The sequence below is a fragment of the Oncorhynchus kisutch genome, linkage group LG15, assembly GCF_002021735.2.
Source record: "Oncorhynchus kisutch isolate 150728-3 linkage group LG15, Okis_V2, whole genome shotgun sequence".
NCBI classification, from domain to species: domain Eukaryota; kingdom Metazoa; phylum Chordata; class Actinopteri; order Salmoniformes; family Salmonidae; genus Oncorhynchus; species Oncorhynchus kisutch.
The window spans coordinates 29,033,609-29,049,310 of NC_034188.2; the positions used below are offsets into that span (position 1 = coordinate 29,033,609).

The following is a 15,702-nucleotide window of genomic DNA, read 5'->3' on the forward strand; positions in this document are numbered from 1 at the left end:
AACATGGCCCAAGCACACCATGACAGTCGTGAAGCGGACACGACAAAACCTATCCCCCCCTCGGGAGACTGAAAAGATTTGGCATGGGTCTTCAGATCCTCAAAAAGTTCTATAGTTGCATCATCGAGAGGAACCTGACTGTTTGCATCACTGCCTGATATGGCAATTGCTCGGCCTCTGACTGCAAGGCAGTGTCAGAGGAAGTCCATAAAAATTGTCAAAGACTCCAGCCACCCTAGTCAAAGACTGTTCTCTCTGTTGCCGCACGGCAAGCAGTACCGGAGACGCCAAGTCTAGGTCCAAGAGGCTTCTAAACAGCTTCTACCCCAAGCCATAAGACTCCTGAACATATAGTCAAATGGCTACCCAGACTATTTGCATTGCCAATCTGTTTTCATCTATGCATAGTCACTTTAACTCTACCTACATGTACATACTACCGCAACTAACCAGTGCCCCCGCCCATTGCCTCTGTACCGGTACACCCCTGTATACATTGTCATTTTTCACTGCTGCCCTGTAATTACCTGTTCCTTTTCTCTCTTATTCTTATCAGTATTTTTTGAAACTGCACTGTTAGGGGCTTGTAAGTAAGCATTTCACTGTAAGGTCTACACCTGTTGTATTCGGTGCATGTGACTAATTCAATTTGATAACCAATGATGACAGGACAGCCGACATGGAGGTGAGGGCCCTGGTGTAGTGCCAGGAAAATAACCTCTAAACATCAACAAGACAAAGAAACTGATCATGGACTTCAGGAGACAGTAGAGGGAGCCCACATCGACGGGGCCACAGCGGAGGTGAAAAGCTTCAAGTTCCTCAAGAGTACATGTCACTGACAATTTGAAATGGTCCACCCACAGTGTGGTGAAGGCGTGCAACGGCGCCTCTTCAACCTCAGGAGGCTTTGGAAATTTGGCTTGGCCTCTAAGACCCTTACACACTTTTACAGATGCAGCATTGAGAGCGTCCTGTCAGGCTGTATCATCACTTGGTACGGCAACTACACCACCCGCAACCGCTGGGCTCTCCAGAGGGTGGTGAGGTCTGCCCAGTTCATCACCAGGGGCACACTGCTTGTCCTCCAGGACACCTACTGCACCCGATGTCACAGGAAGGCCAAAAATATCAAGGACATCAACCACCCGAGCAACAGCCTGTTCACCCCGCTATCATCCAGAAGGCAAGATCAGTACAAGTGCATTAAAGCTGGGAACGAGAGACTGAAAAACAGCTTCTACCTCAAGGCCATCATACTGTTAAATAGTCATCACTAGCAATCCACCCAGTACCCTGCCCTGAACTTAGTGACTGTCACTAGCCGGCTACCACCCGGTTGCTCAACACTGTACGTTAGAGGCTGCTGCCCTATGTACAGTGCATTCGGAAAGTATTCAGACCCCTTCCCCTTTTCCACATTTTGTTACGTTACAGCCTTATTCTAAAATTGATAAAATACCCCCCCCCCAAAATGACAAAGGTACCATAAAAATGGATACCTTATTTGCATAAGTATTCAGACCCTTTGCTATGAGACTCAAAAGGTGCACCCGGTTTCTAGGTGATTATCCGTGAGATGTTTCTACAACTTGGAGTCCACTTGTGGTACATTTAATTGATTGGACATGATTTGGAAAGGCACACTCCTGTCTATATAAGGTCCCACAGTTGACAGTGCATTTCAGAGCAAGAACCAAGCCATAGAGGTCAAAGGGATTGTCCTTAGAGCTCCGAAACAGGATTGTGTCGAGGCACAGACCTGGGGAAGGGTACCAAAACATTTATGTAGCATTGAAGGTTCCCAAGAGCACAGAGCCCTCCGTCATTCTTAAATGGAAGAAGTTAGGAACCACCAAGACTCATCCCAGAGCTGGCCACCCAGGCAAACTGAGCAATTGGAGAAGGGCCTTGGTCAGGGGGGGTGACCAAGAACCCTATGGTCACTGACAGAACTCCAGAGTTCCACTGTGCAAATGGGAGAACCTTCCAGAAGGACAACAATCTCTGCAGCATTCCTCCAATCAGGATTTTATGGCAGAGTAGCCAGACGGAAGACACTACTCAGTAAAAGACCCATGATCAGCCCGCTTGGAGTTTGCCAAAAGGCACATAAAGGACTCAGACCATGAGAAACAAGATTCTCTGGTCTGACGAAACCAAGATTGAACTCTTTGTATGCCAAGAGATGGATTGCTTTTTACATTTTTGCCCATCTACCAATAGCTGCCCTTCATTGTGAGGCATTGGAAAAGCTCCCTGGTCTGTGGTTGAATCTTTTTGAAATTCACTGCTCAACTGTGGGGTACAGTAGAGATTACGTAGTCATTTAAAAAAAAAAAAATCACGTTAAGCACATATTGCACACCGAGTCCACTCAACTTATGTGACTTGCGAAGCACATTTCCACTTCTGAACTTATTTAGGCTTGCCATAACAAAAGGGTTGAATACTTATTGACACAAGAAATTTCAGCTTTTAATATATATAACATTCTTAAATCTTTAAAACTATGATCCACTTTGACATTATTGGGTATTGTGTGTCGGCCAATGACAAAATCAATATAAAAGTAATCAATTTTAAATTCGGTCTGTAATAACTAAATGTAGAAAAAGTCAGGGGGTGTGAATAATGTCCAAATGCACTGTACAAACAGAGCACACTGAATCTTTGTGATCAAAGTCATATTGGTGCCTCTAACAGGCTGAATCGATAACTGGATTCTACAATACATTCCATTGATCAAGCAAATAGCTGGCTGTTTATACATAAAACACTTCATTTATTGAGGTGTAAAAAGTGTGGAAGATGATTCAAGGGATTAAGTAGCCAGTAGATCTGACCTGCTTGTTTACAGCTGTACTAGGGTCAGACAGCATTTCTGTGTTGTTTAAGACACTGCGGAGCCGGTGCCAGATATGGCTCGGAAAACATCTCAATCCAGGGATGAGAAATGCATTGTACTCTGAATTGTCCCATTATCCCGACTGTTACACCAAGATTGAACGACCGCTACTTCTTACGGAAAACGGTCCTTTCTGTTTTCATGCTAGGTAGCAGAAGTTACAGCAGCCATTTTGGAATGGCAGTGTTAGCCAATCAGCTCCTTTGTTGTTCAACATGAAATACCATTCCAAAATGGCTGCTGTGGCTTCTGCTACTAAAACTAGCAGTGTTCAATCTCTGTGGTGTCTTAATCTACACAAGAATGCTGTCCAACCCTGTAAGCAAGCTGGTCAGATCGCCTGGCTAAGAATGAACACAATACACGGAATTGGCATATACAATGTGACAGAGCTTAGTTAAAACAAAAATACAATTTCAACAGAAGATTACTGTTGGTCTAACCAGCAAAGGAGAACAGAGATTTGGAGAGTTATTTATGGAGAATAAATGAAGGGGAAACCTAAATACTTCAGCACCTGTTCCTCCACCCACCCTGGGATCCCAAATAACTATAGATCAACAAATGTTTTTTTAAATGCTAAGACCATCAACTGCTGGTAAATGTGACTGAAAAGCTCCTGCCTAGGCCAGTCAACCCACTACATTCGGATCACTGGTCCATATTTCTCAAACCCCAAACCCGACTGCAGCCGAGTCAAATTTGTCCCTTATCCTCTCTTCCACTTCCTCCATCTGTCTGTCTGTACTAATTTACAGGCTGTAGAACTTAAGGCTTCTGTCCATTCCCGCAGAGGAAAGGAACTGAGCATTGTCTCCAAACGCCACGCCGGTCACCAGGCCAGAGTGATCTGGAAAACAAGGGAAGACAGACATGATTAAAGATGGAAAAAGAGCGACATGAAGGTGACTACTGTAAAATGTGGCATGCCCATATGACACAGCTTTTCCTAACCATGTGTACATATGAATGAGTTGTTATCACTGGTGAGCAATGAAGGTCAGGTGAAGGTTTAATGTGGATATACAATGTAAGAGGCTATGAATGTTTCTTACCGCTGAAGTTTAGGACCTCCGACCACTGCTTGCAGATGTACACCCTGATGTCAGATCCACCCACAGCCAAGTACGTACCACTCTGATCAAACACCAGAGACTTAACCTGAGAGAGAGAGAGAGAAAGGCTCCACTGAAAAACTCCACAAGAAATAACTGTTATTCGCAGTAAATTAATTAGCTGGCTGACAGATGGGGAATACTGTGGCTAGCAGACTGCACGGTCGCTCATTCTCACTTCGTAGTTGTTGTCCAGGGCGATGGTCTTGAAGTTCTTCAGTTTCCTCAGATCCCACAGCTTCACAGAGCTGTCCTGGGCACCTGGAGCAGATAGAGAGACTGGGTCAGGTCATGAGAAATACATCACACTGTTTTGTCATTACATTTTAGATTGAATTGATAAACAAAGGGCTTTATTGGCATGTGAAACATGTTTACATTGCCAAAGCAAGTGAAATAGATAAGTGAAATGAACTAATCAGAAATTAACAGCAAACATTACACCTACAAGTTTAAAAGGAATAGAGACATTATGGCTGTGTACAGTGTTGTAACAATGTGCAAATAGTTAGAGTACAATCTATTGGCTCGGTGGTTGGAGAGACTGACCTGTGGCCAGGTAGTATCCGTTCTCAGAGAAGGCGATGGAGGTGACGGGACCGGAGTGGCCGGGGAAGTTGGCCACATTGGTGCGCTCCTTCAGATCCCAGATCTTGATTTGGGAGTCAGCTGTTCCCGTCCCGAAAATCAGACCGTCAGGGTGGAACTGAGCACAAGTCAGAGCTGGTGAGAAGGGGTAAATATATAAATATGTGACATAGGGAAAACCGGAACCCAGTTTCCGCATTGTGTCGAGCACAAACACACTTACCAACACCAGCAGCCTCATCAGTGACTTTAGTAAGGACTCTGCCAGTTTGGATGTCAGAGAAGGCCCAGTACTGAGAGAGAGAGAGAAAGAGTATTAACGCAAACCCAGACGTGCCAACTTTTTAGAGTACCAGACGCATGCGGCAAATTGGAGATTCAAATCGCACGCCTAGCAAGTGCCAAATTGGGGTTCTTTCCCTAGCACAATCGTGCGCGCACTGTTTGTGAGTCTGATTACAATTATAATCAACACTAAAAGCAAAATCATTTTGAAAATAAAAACAAATGATTGGGTCGACACAGACCGCAAACTGACTACACAAAGCTTAAGTAGGCCACGGCAAAGGGAATCTGACCACTGTTCGCTAGGCCACGGCAAAGGGATTCTAACCGCGGTTCGCTAGGCCACGGCAAAGGGAATCTGAACGCTGTTCGCTAGAAGAGTCCTCAGTTTCAGCCAATGTAAAGGTGCCTATTGGATTTATTTGCAGTGCATAGATCATTTCAGATTTTCGAAATTGATAAAATCTCAAATCTAGTGCCAAGGCATTTTAGAAGCATTGCCTCTATAGCTAACACCAGACACTCCATCATGCAGTCTTCTAAACTCCCCACTCCATTAAAACCTCTTGGTGCTAGGGGGCAGTATTTTCATTTTAAAAAAAAAAAACGTTCCCGTTTTAAACGTTGTGGTGACCGCAATTTCCGGGCGATTTCTCAGCCAAACGTGAAGAACAAACGGAGCTATTTCACCTACAAAAATAATATTTTGGGAAAAATGAACCCGGGAGTCTCGTGAGTGAAAACATCTGAGTTCAAAGGTAAACGATTTAATTTGATTGCTTTTCTGATTTCCGTGACAAGGTTGCCTGCTGCTATGATAAACTTACACAAATGCTTGTCGAGCGTTGGCTGTAAAGCATATTTTGAAAATCTGAGATGACAGGGTGATTAACAAAAGGCTAAGCTGTGTCTCAATATATTTCATTTGTGATTTTCATGAATAGGGATATTTATGTCCGCTGCGTTACGCTAATTAGTTTCAGGCGATGATTACGCTCCTGCATGCTGGTTTGGGAGTCACTAGAGGTTAAAGGTATATATATATTTTTACCCCTTTTTATCCCCAATTTCGGGCTATCCAATTGTTTTTAGTAGCTACTATCTTGTCTCATCGCTACAACTCCCGTACGGGCTCAGGAGAGACGAAGGTTGAAATTCATGCGTCCTCCGATACACAACCCGACCAAGCCGCACTGCTTAACACAGCGCGCATCCAACCCGGAAGCCAGTCGCACCAAAGCTTGAAACAATTAGTGTTTACCTTTCTGCAACACACAGTCGAAAATGGATTTGTCCATGTGTTTATGTACAGCTGACAGTCGGCAAACTCAACATCACAACAAACAGGAGGATGGACAGATATGTCCAATAATGATGTATTAATCATCATGTCTGTTGACACAAACTCCGTACATGTCTGTGTGTTGCATCTCGAGAATCAGGATGTTAGATGTACTTTATTACAATGTAAAAAAAAAGAATAATAATTAGGCACTATTCATTTCTTTTAGCGTACTTTTAACTCTGATCTCGTACATGGACAGAGAATTGAGTTGGTACGCAAAACGCGGGCATGTTGGCCGGTCTGCACATCCACCAACAGAGGTGCCATCATTTACTATTGACAACAGTACAGCTGGTGCATTCAATACGGTGGGGTCGGGTGCTGGGACAATACGGGGGACTGACCTGGTCCTCGGAGGAGCTAAGCAGGTAGTCTCCGGTGGCGTGAAGTGACAGCCCGGTCACGCTCGCCTCGTGAGCTCTCACCACCTGGACACAGTTGCCCCCGGTAACAGACCACACCCGGATGGTGCTGTCTGGAGAGGCAGAGAACACCACCGACTGGAGAGGAAAGAAAGACAGAAAATGTAAATAAATTAAATAGTGTGGAAGGAAATTAGGCAAGTTAGTTGGTGCAGGTTACAAACTAGAACACAGCACATGTTCAACCAGGTACACAGATCAAGTAAACTCCTTTACTTAGAATTTCACTGAATGCCCAATGCTACTTCATACAGAGGTTGTGTATAGACACGTATTGTTACCTGGGAGGGGTGGTAGATGACAGAGGTGACCTTCTTGGTGTGACCCTTGAGGGTGGCGATGATCTGCTCCTCCTTCTTATCAAACACAACCACGTTCTTATCAGCCCCCCCTGGCAACACAGAATATAGTCATCATGTACACTGTTTAGATATGCAAGAAAAAGAGATGTGGGAGGAGAATTAAAAATATATATTTTTAAAGAGGGTGCTTACCAGTGAGTACTTTGTTAGTATCTGAAGGACAGAGGTCCATACACAGGATTCCTGGGACACTGGCGCTATGAAGACCCTGAGAGATTCAAAAGACCAGACAGTTCAGGGCAACCTTGGATAGTACTCAGCAGCTCAGTCAGTCCAACTACAGGTTATTAGACAGACAGTAGTACTCACAGCGTGGGAAGCCACTTGTCGGTACTTGCTCAGATCCTCAGCCCTGACCAATTCCTCTGGCACAGTCTTGCCTCTCTGGTTAGGGAGTGAGAAGGGAGGAGTGAGCAAACAAAGGGCTACATGAGAGGGTGTATTAAAAGATTGAGTGGTTTGATCATCCATCTGTGCAATCCTACAACGCATTAGACAACTTCCTGAATTAAAATCTGACCTTCTTTCGCTCTGTGGTAAGGACGGTGGCCTTATCTTGGAGCTGAAAACAGAGCAGCAGAGAAGCAAGAAAGATGTTAATAATCACAATTCAATGAATAACAAATCCATTCCCATATTGGGAGGGTCACAGCAATGAGAACACTAATCACAGGGGATTAGGAGAGGGGGAAAAATATCTTACCTTTTGGATGATCTCTGGGGTCATTCCCACCTGCTCACTAACCTCCATGGGCTCCCCACCTGCACCCTGCGAGAGGTAAACCAACACAGAGAAGACTAGTTAGAAAAGAGAGCGAGAGAGACAAGACAGCATGTATCCTCAGTCTCTGATGGACAGGAATCCTGTTTGATGGATGGGAATATTGGTCAACCACTCACCCCAGTGGCTGGCTGAGAGGCAGGCATAGCCTGAGGGGCGACCAATCCGGCTTGGGGCTTCAGTGTGGCCAGTGCTGTAGAATGGGAGAATAGGAACAGAGTAAGCATTGACCTTCACAGGTCAGTGAAGGAGAGAAGATGAGGGAGAAAAATAACTTCAGCTTATAGAGAACCCCACCAAGGCTCCCGTGGCTCTCTCTTACCCTCTCTGGCTGCAGTGACCTCCTTGGTGAGACGGGCGATGACTCTGCAGGCTGCGTCATGCTGGTAGAGGGCGTGAGAGAGCTCCTGGCGAGTCGTCTGCAGCTGCTGCCTCAGAGTGAAACTGTGGAGCATCACCGCATCCTTGAAAGAGAGAGAGAGGGGGAAGACATTGAGAGATTCAACACGACTGAGGAACAGTACTTGGCTGTAACACTGTCCACAGTCAGAGCACAAAGTCCAGACGATCTAGACACTCACCCACTCATCTTGCAGAGACTTGAGTATGGCAGGAATACTGGTAGCGGAGGCAGCCTTTGGTCGGATAGGATGAGACACTGGGCACAGAAGAAAGGGCAGCAAAAACAATGATTTCACATAAAAAAAACTAGGTATTTGAAAACACAACCAACGTAGTTATCCTTAGGCCAAAACTAAAATTAGTACACGTTTGATGTGATTGACCCTACACGATTACGTTAACCGTCTACTCCTGCCCTCTGTTTACCTTTAATGTCGATAAGTTGCTCCTCGGACAGTGGTTGGCCGTTCATGGGGTCAACGCCATTCTCCGCGATGAACTTCTCGATCAGTCGGCGCTCGAACACCTGGTTGGACACCGGGGACACGCAGGGGTGCTCCGGGACCTCATTGGAAACTGAGTAGGGGAGGAAGATTAAATCAACGTGGCCTCAGAGCATTCCATATTATTCTGTACACTCAAATGTATACTTTAAGTATCTTAGTTTCAAAACGGAATGTTACCTATTTGCAAAACGTAGGATATGCTACGATGTACCTTACGCTAGCTAGGCACCTAATGCTAACGTTAGCTGGCTCTAGGGGTTAAGATTAAAGGGTTAGCTAATATAGAAAGGAGTTGCAAAGTAGCTAAACAGTAGTACGTTGCTAAAATGCTTAAGTTGTCCGTGATGAGATTCAGAAACACAACAGTTTGGTTGCTATACGCTTGCGTATTGAAATTTCAAAACAAACTTAACATAAACTAATTTGAGAGTCCCGGATGTACGTTTACTATGTTACGTCTAGTCTATGAGACTAGTCTGAGTAAGTGGATAGTACCATTTTAATTTAATGAATAGATCCAATACTTTTACGGTTAACTAATATAGCTAAATAGTAAGCCACCATGAATAATACCATGTTGTGACAGATTACAATCAGCTACAAGCAAACGTTAGCTTCCTAGCGTTGCACACTGTTAGCTAGCCAATGCTAACGTTAGCTATTTATCGAGAAGCATGTTCAACTTACTTGCGCAAACCAAAGACATCTTTCAAGTGCACGTCGCTCCACAGCCAAGCACGAACCGTTGGTGTTACTTTGATGGCAAACTATCTTGAAATGTTTTGCCTAAAAGGCAACGAACGTTATTTTGCCTACTTTATTTTTGGTCCAATGTTGCACGCTGGCGTTTCATTGCCGCTTCAAAAACATTGCATGCTGGGATAGTATCAATTCTCCAACGCGGGCTCTTCATCGTTTTGTTTTCAGCTCATTCAAACAGTAATATAAAATCACCGCCCCCTACCGTCATTAAACTAGTTTTATTTTCTTCGTCAACATAACATTATTTAACTCACATACCAATGATACGTTAATAATACACAAGAAAACATTGGGAAAGTATGATGTGAAAATCATATATTGACACACTTTCAGATTGATGCCAATAAAGAATAAATACAATGTAAATATCTGGTGAAAATAAGTCATATACTCATATGGATGCCATTTTATAGAAATCACTCAGTTTCTTACCTAACTATATGTTATCTAAAAAAGATAAATTGGTTATTATTGTGTTCATTCATTGGATTTAATAGTAGGTAACATATGCAGTTAGCTATGCTTTTAGATTGAGGCCATTCCCTTATCAATCTACTACAAAATCTTCCAATTCCTTATCTCTTCTTTAAATCTTGCCTACCATCCTAATGTAACAATATAATTACACACATTACAGTAAATATACAGACATCTATGGTTAAAATGTGTCATCCTGAGGGTTCGAGGTAGGTAGCAGCAAAGTAATTGTCGGGTTGAGTTCTAGGAACATTAACTGTCCAGTTGTACAAATTAATGATATTCCAAATGCAGGATATTGCTCATCTCATGCTTAAAAAGAACAATAATGAAATGATCATACATACATCATATGAAGTAATACTCAATACTCAAACAGGAAGGCACTTTTTGAGTATTGAGTATTAGGCACTATAGTGACAAAATTCAGCCATGAACAGTAATATATATATATATATATGATCATATCTCCCTCCACTATTTTCAATCCTCTCTTTCTTTACCTGTGTTCACTCTTCTTCTCTGTGCTTTTATAAGAAGTTGAGTTTGTCAGAAGTATAGATGCTGCAAGTCTCCGAGGTATCCGTGTCCAGTGGAAGTGTGGAGAAGTAGTCTTCTGCTTTCCTCCATCTCTCCTCGACTCCCTCTTTCTTGATCCGGAACTGAAAACAGTCTTCAGATGAGTGGAGGCAGTCGGAGGCGCCAGCGACAGAAAAGGAGATCACCCTTTCACTGCCAGCAGTCTCCTGAGGAGAGGGAGTCAATGATAAAAAGAAAGAATAGAATATACCTGTCTATTGTGAGACAGAATATAGAAATCACAGAATGTATTTACCTCTCTACTGGGATAGTGAGTAGTGGCAGTCTCAACACTAAGTCTGTCTGTCTCCTGTTGTCTCCCAGTCCTCACTGGCTCAGGGGAGGGCTGTGGTGCACTGTCCACTACAAGTGGTGCGCTGTCCACAACAGGAGTGTAACCCTGAAACAGACACACGTAATATAGAAATTAAGAAAGGTAAAAAGAAAAACATAAGACTGAGCCTGCATTTATAACTTCACCGTCTACCTACAGAATGTGTAGGTCTGGGGCTCCATATTTTTGGCGTTCCAATCTGCTGTGAATGACCGTAAAAACCATAGGGCTGGGGGCTGGGCGGACTGTAGTCCTGCAGGCGACATAAATAAAACAACTATGTAAATATCACAACCACTACACTGAGTATATCAAACATTAGGAACACATTCCTAATATTGAGTTGTATATTCAGCATAGACACACAGGAAGACAAACATAAACCATCCACAGATAAACTGTATGTGACCCTTGACCCAATTTAAGGAAATTGAGACTGGCGCAAAGGACTGGATCTATTTTTACTGACACTCACTTCAGAATGCGATAAGATCATACAGTTGAAATAGATGGATAACATAGTACCATGACAACAGGCTCACAGCATTGCGCACACACAAACCCTGGAATAACCCCACCATATTGCTTCTACCTTCCAAGCTCACACATAACTCCCACTCTACAGCGGTCACCTGGACATTGCCTCTTGGCGGGTTAGCTGCGGGTGTGTGGTGACCTCTTAGGCCATTGATGATCATAGTGAGGCTGCAGTTAGGGTAGCGCTTCATAAACAGGATGAAACCAGCCAAAGTCACAAACATGCCAGAAGGGACGCTGATGGACTTGAGGACCGCTCTCCATCTAGCAGTCTTATCTGGAGAAAGAAAAAAAAAAAGAATTGGTAGAGCCATAGATACAAAGGGTGTGTGAAAGAAAATAAATTAAGGGAAAGAGGGGATACCTAGCCAGTTGCCCGTCTGAATGCATTCAACCGAAATGTGACTTCCGCATTTAACCCAACCCCTCTGAATCAGAGAGGAAGAGCTCTGCATCACGTAAAGGGAAAAGCTGTTGCTCACACACACACACGATCACTGTCTCTCACCGACCACATGGAGAACAGTAGACGACACCAGGTTGCCGTCCTGATCTCGAATCTCATACATCCCATCATGCTTTGCACTCAGCCTGGTGATGACCACCTCGTTGACAGTCCTATTTCTCCCCAGAGAGATGAGGCCCCAGTACCGGGAGTCCTGATCCACGATATGCCCGTCCCTGATCAGCTGCACGGGGCGGGAGTACCGGGAGTCAAGGGGAACATTGGAGGGGTTGGACGGGTGCAGGGAGGGGGTAAAAATGAGGTGGACATGAGGGACAGGGAGAAACAGGGGAAGGTTTAGCGACTCCTTGAAGAAGCGGGTGACATTGAAGGTGTGCCCTGAACCCACACAGGTGATAATGAGGAGTGAGAAAGAGAGTATGAGAAAGAGAGTATGGGAAAGAGTGGAGAGGAATGAGGATGGTGAGGGACATCCAGATGAAAGAAAGAATCAGATAGATACAAGCATTAAGTGTCAGTTTGGACAATTTATCAGACTGCTCTAAAAACTGATATCGCTTTCTCATCTCCATCGCTCTCTTAACCCTCCATCTAGATATTTTTGATATTTCCAGTGCTCACCATTGACAGTGAGTTTGCTGCGGGAGATTACTTTCCCATTCTCGTCTCTGATGGTGTAGTTTCCCTGGTCTGCCTGGGTCACCCTCTCTGCCACCCAGACCCTTCCGTCCGACCCCAGCCTCCCCCGGCCCGCCTCACTGGTCTCGAGGTCTGTCCGGTTCCACAGTACCACCGGCTGGGAATCAGGGGGGGAGCCCCGGGGTGAAAACTCCAGCAGGGAGCCATCTTTAGGGATGTTGTGCTGAAAAGTCTCCCCATAGCCCCGTCTGAAAGTTTTTATACATTCTGAGAAAGAAAGAAAGAGAGAGAGAGATGACATTGAGTTATAAAATGTTTAAAATGTCATACAATCAATTTCCACAGATAGAATTAATCATTATATAATATTATAGAGAAAGAAACATGCAGTAGGAAAAAATTGAGAGGAAGAGGTGGAGAGCGGTAGTCCCTGAGGCTGAGTAGTACCTGAGACAGTGAGCCGAACGGTCTCATCTGTGAATCCAGAGGACAGCTTGATAGAGTAGAGTCCCTGGTCACCGTGTGTGACGTCCTTCAACAGCAATGTCCTATCTTTGGTCCACTCAAACCGCGGGTCCTTCAACTACAAGACACAATAGCAATGCTTAGCATACAGGAACCCGCTGTACACATGCTGTACACACACTACTGTATACTGTACCTACATTGTTATTCTCCAGTAGCACTCTTCTTGGTCCTGGAGGGTAGCTGGGGGTAAAGGTCACAATCCTTGACCCTGAGTAGACCGGCAGGCGGAACTCTTGTCCAGAACACACTATCTGGAAGTCTTCATTCCAGCCTGAAAAAGAGAGGGACAAATAGAGGGAGGCAGAATGACATGTAGCACATTGATAGGAAATGAAATGATCAAAATAAAAAACGTGAATTTTTACAAATCCATGTGTGACTTTGAGGTTTGAAAAACAACCACAGCGATACTGACAAAGAAAAGCTACTGGGAGAGAGAGAGATGGGAATCCAATTCTTCCAACATATTACTACTGTAAAATAAATCACTGGTTGAACAGCCATCTACGACTGGAACCAACAGCTATAATACTAAAATGGCAACAACAAACAACTCACCCAAAGAGACAGGGATGCTGAGAAGGGCACTCAGTAGGAAAGAGAGGTGCATTTTCTGAGGACAGACACAAGACAGCTGTAGAGACACACCCACTGGGTTAGAGTTTAACTGTATAGCAGGTTCTAATTACATCTCACTTGTAATCCTTCAAAAAACAGCCTACTTCATAATCTATGGAAGATTTGTTATACATATTTTAACATAGTGGAATATGTGTTAGACATAATAGATGTTAGAAAGTGGACAGAAAATTCGTTGTGCAATACAATAGGCTAACAGTACGGTATTCCAACAATTAATCTAGTGCATGATGAACATTTACAACTAGGCTACACAAAACAAGAATAGGATTGTCCATGATTCATGGCCCATGAAACATTGTTTCATCGCTGCTCTCCTTTTCGACAGTGGATTTTATCGAAGAACATCACCAAGGTGACTTGGTCCACAGAGCTAGTGGACTACTGTACAGTCAGTTGAACACTACAATTGTCATTCACACCACTCCTCACAATTACCGAGCCAGCAAACACCGTTCACCATCAATCAACTACACAAGGGGGTGCTAAAAGTCTATCTTTAGAATGTTGCACTGCTAATTTCACACGACCTGTGATGCTGATATTTTTCGCTGATTATTGGCAGAGTATTAGGCGATTATCGACTACATTAAACTAATATACTACGACAAAATATTTCCCAGTAAGCTACTTATCGGAGCAATTTCTTAGAATCAACATTGAATAAAATGCAGATGTATTAGATGCCTATATTTGCACTCACCTATGCACGACGGAAAAATATACAGTGCTAATATTTTATATTATTGTTTTGCAAGCCCATGTAGTGAATGAGCCAAGCAGCGTACACCTAATTAACTGCGTATTCTTTGGAGAGGTTCTTCTTCTCTGGTATAATGGCATTTGCAACAAATGGTGGATATGCATGTCGCCACCTACTGTACGCCTGGGTAATACGATCCCTAAAAATGGAAAATGCGGTGTAAAAATATTCATACAAACGATCAAAAATCAAATGAAACTAATCTAAATCAATCTGCTTTACTCCCTACACAGCCTCAAAAGGAGCCTGGGAGGTCGTGAGTGAGGTTGTTTCCTATGCTGCTACTTGTTCTTAGGTTAGCGTTCCAGGTCGTCTTTTTGAAATCAGATTTCACACAAGGACTGCAATGTTGCAGTGGCCACTCATTAATCGCAATCTTCTAATGCGCAGTGCAACTAGAAAATTATGACCTGAAACGCTATCAAGGTGCTGCGCAGATTATCATAAATCACCCCAATTTGCAGATAGTGGGTTTATGAAATTATATACAGCACAGGCAGGAATGTAGCCAACCGGAATGTCTCTACTAGGCTACAGTCTAATTTCTGGGCCTTTTCTAATTTGGGAACAAAGTCGGTCCTCGGCTCTTTCTCCTCTATCCCCCTGACCCGGAAACAGATGAGTGATCGAGGTCGAGCCTCACCCTCTTCAACATATATATCAACAAATTGGAGAGGGCACTAGAACAGTCTGCAGCACCTGGCCTCACCCTACTAGAATCTGAATCTGTTTGCTGATGATCTGGTGCTTCTGTCCCCAACTAAGGAGGTCCTACAGCAGAACCTAGATCTTCTACACAGATTATGTCAGACCTGGGCCCTGACAGTAAATCTAAAAAAAAGTCCAGTTGCCAGGACCACAAATACAAATTCCATCTACAGTGCCTTGCGAAAGTATTCGGCCCCCTTGAAATTTGCGACCTTTTGCCACATTTCAGGCTTCAAACATAAAGATATAAAACTGTATTTTTTTGTGAAGAATCAACAACAAGTGGGACACAATCATGAAGTGGAACGACATTTATTGGATATTTCAAACTTTTTTAACAAATCAAAAACTGAAAAATTGGGCGTGCAAAATTATTCAGCCCCTTTACTTTCAGTGCAGCAAACTCTCTCCAGAAGTTCAGTGAGGATCTCTGAATGATCCAATGTTGACCTAAATGACTAATGATGATAAATACAATCCACCTGTGTGTAATCAAGTCTCCGTATAAATGCACCTGCACTGTGATAGTCTCAGAGGTCCGTTAAAAGCGCAGAGA

At 43.7% G+C, this 15,702-nt stretch overlaps 1 protein-coding gene across 6 annotated transcripts; it reads right to left on the bottom strand.

The window, feature by feature from the left end:
- Positions 1-2,758: 2,758 nt before the first annotated feature.
- On the bottom strand, positions 2,759-14,960 carry LOC109905105 (pre-mRNA-processing factor 19). 6 transcript variants are annotated; one of them, XM_031790036.1, is made up of 23 exons: positions 14,379-14,505; positions 13,595-13,670; positions 13,174-13,307; positions 12,956-13,091; positions 11,499-12,775; positions 11,024-11,119; positions 10,789-10,932; positions 10,457-10,699; positions 8,635-8,784; positions 8,388-8,464; positions 8,129-8,270; positions 7,926-7,999; positions 7,729-7,794; positions 7,546-7,587; positions 7,335-7,409; positions 7,158-7,233; positions 6,945-7,054; positions 6,586-6,741; positions 4,835-4,904; positions 4,573-4,746; positions 4,202-4,284; positions 3,964-4,069; positions 2,759-3,758 (listed from the first exon to the last, which is right to left on the bottom strand). In XM_031790036.1, exons 9-23 carry the CDS (start codon positions 8,678-8,680, stop codon positions 3,661-3,663), a joined length of 1,395 nt encoding a protein of 464 aa, XP_031645896.1. In that variant the 5' UTR covers positions 8,681-8,784; positions 10,457-10,699; positions 10,789-10,932; positions 11,024-11,119; positions 11,499-12,775; positions 12,956-13,091; positions 13,174-13,307; positions 13,595-13,670; positions 14,379-14,505; the 3' UTR covers positions 2,759-3,660. The 6 variants fall into 6 exon arrangements, with proteins under 6 accessions (XP_031645896.1, XP_031645898.1, XP_020357871.1 ...); XM_031790038.1 differs by having other exon boundaries at positions 13,595-13,649; positions 14,379-14,500; XM_020502282.2 differs by lacking the exons at positions 10,457-10,699; positions 10,789-10,932; positions 11,024-11,119; ... (3 more) ...; positions 13,595-13,670; positions 14,379-14,505 and adding an exon at positions 9,402-9,623.
- Positions 14,961-15,702: the final 742 nt, after the last annotated feature.

Bases quoted from the DNA above. Each gene is read 5' to 3' on its own strand.
- LOC109905105 (XM_031790035.1), bottom strand. From the start codon at position 13,646: ATGCACCTCTCTTTCCTACTGAGTGCCCTTCTCAGCATCCCTGTCTCT. The intron at 12,776-12,955 runs GTACTACTCAGC...TTTCTTTCTCAG, and splicing joins CGTTCGGCTCACTGTCTCAG to AATGTATAAAAACTTTCAGA. The intron at 11,681-11,911 runs GTGAGAGACAGT...TTCTTTCTCCAG, and splicing joins TACTGTTCTCCATGTGGTCG to ATAAGACTGCTAGATGGAGA.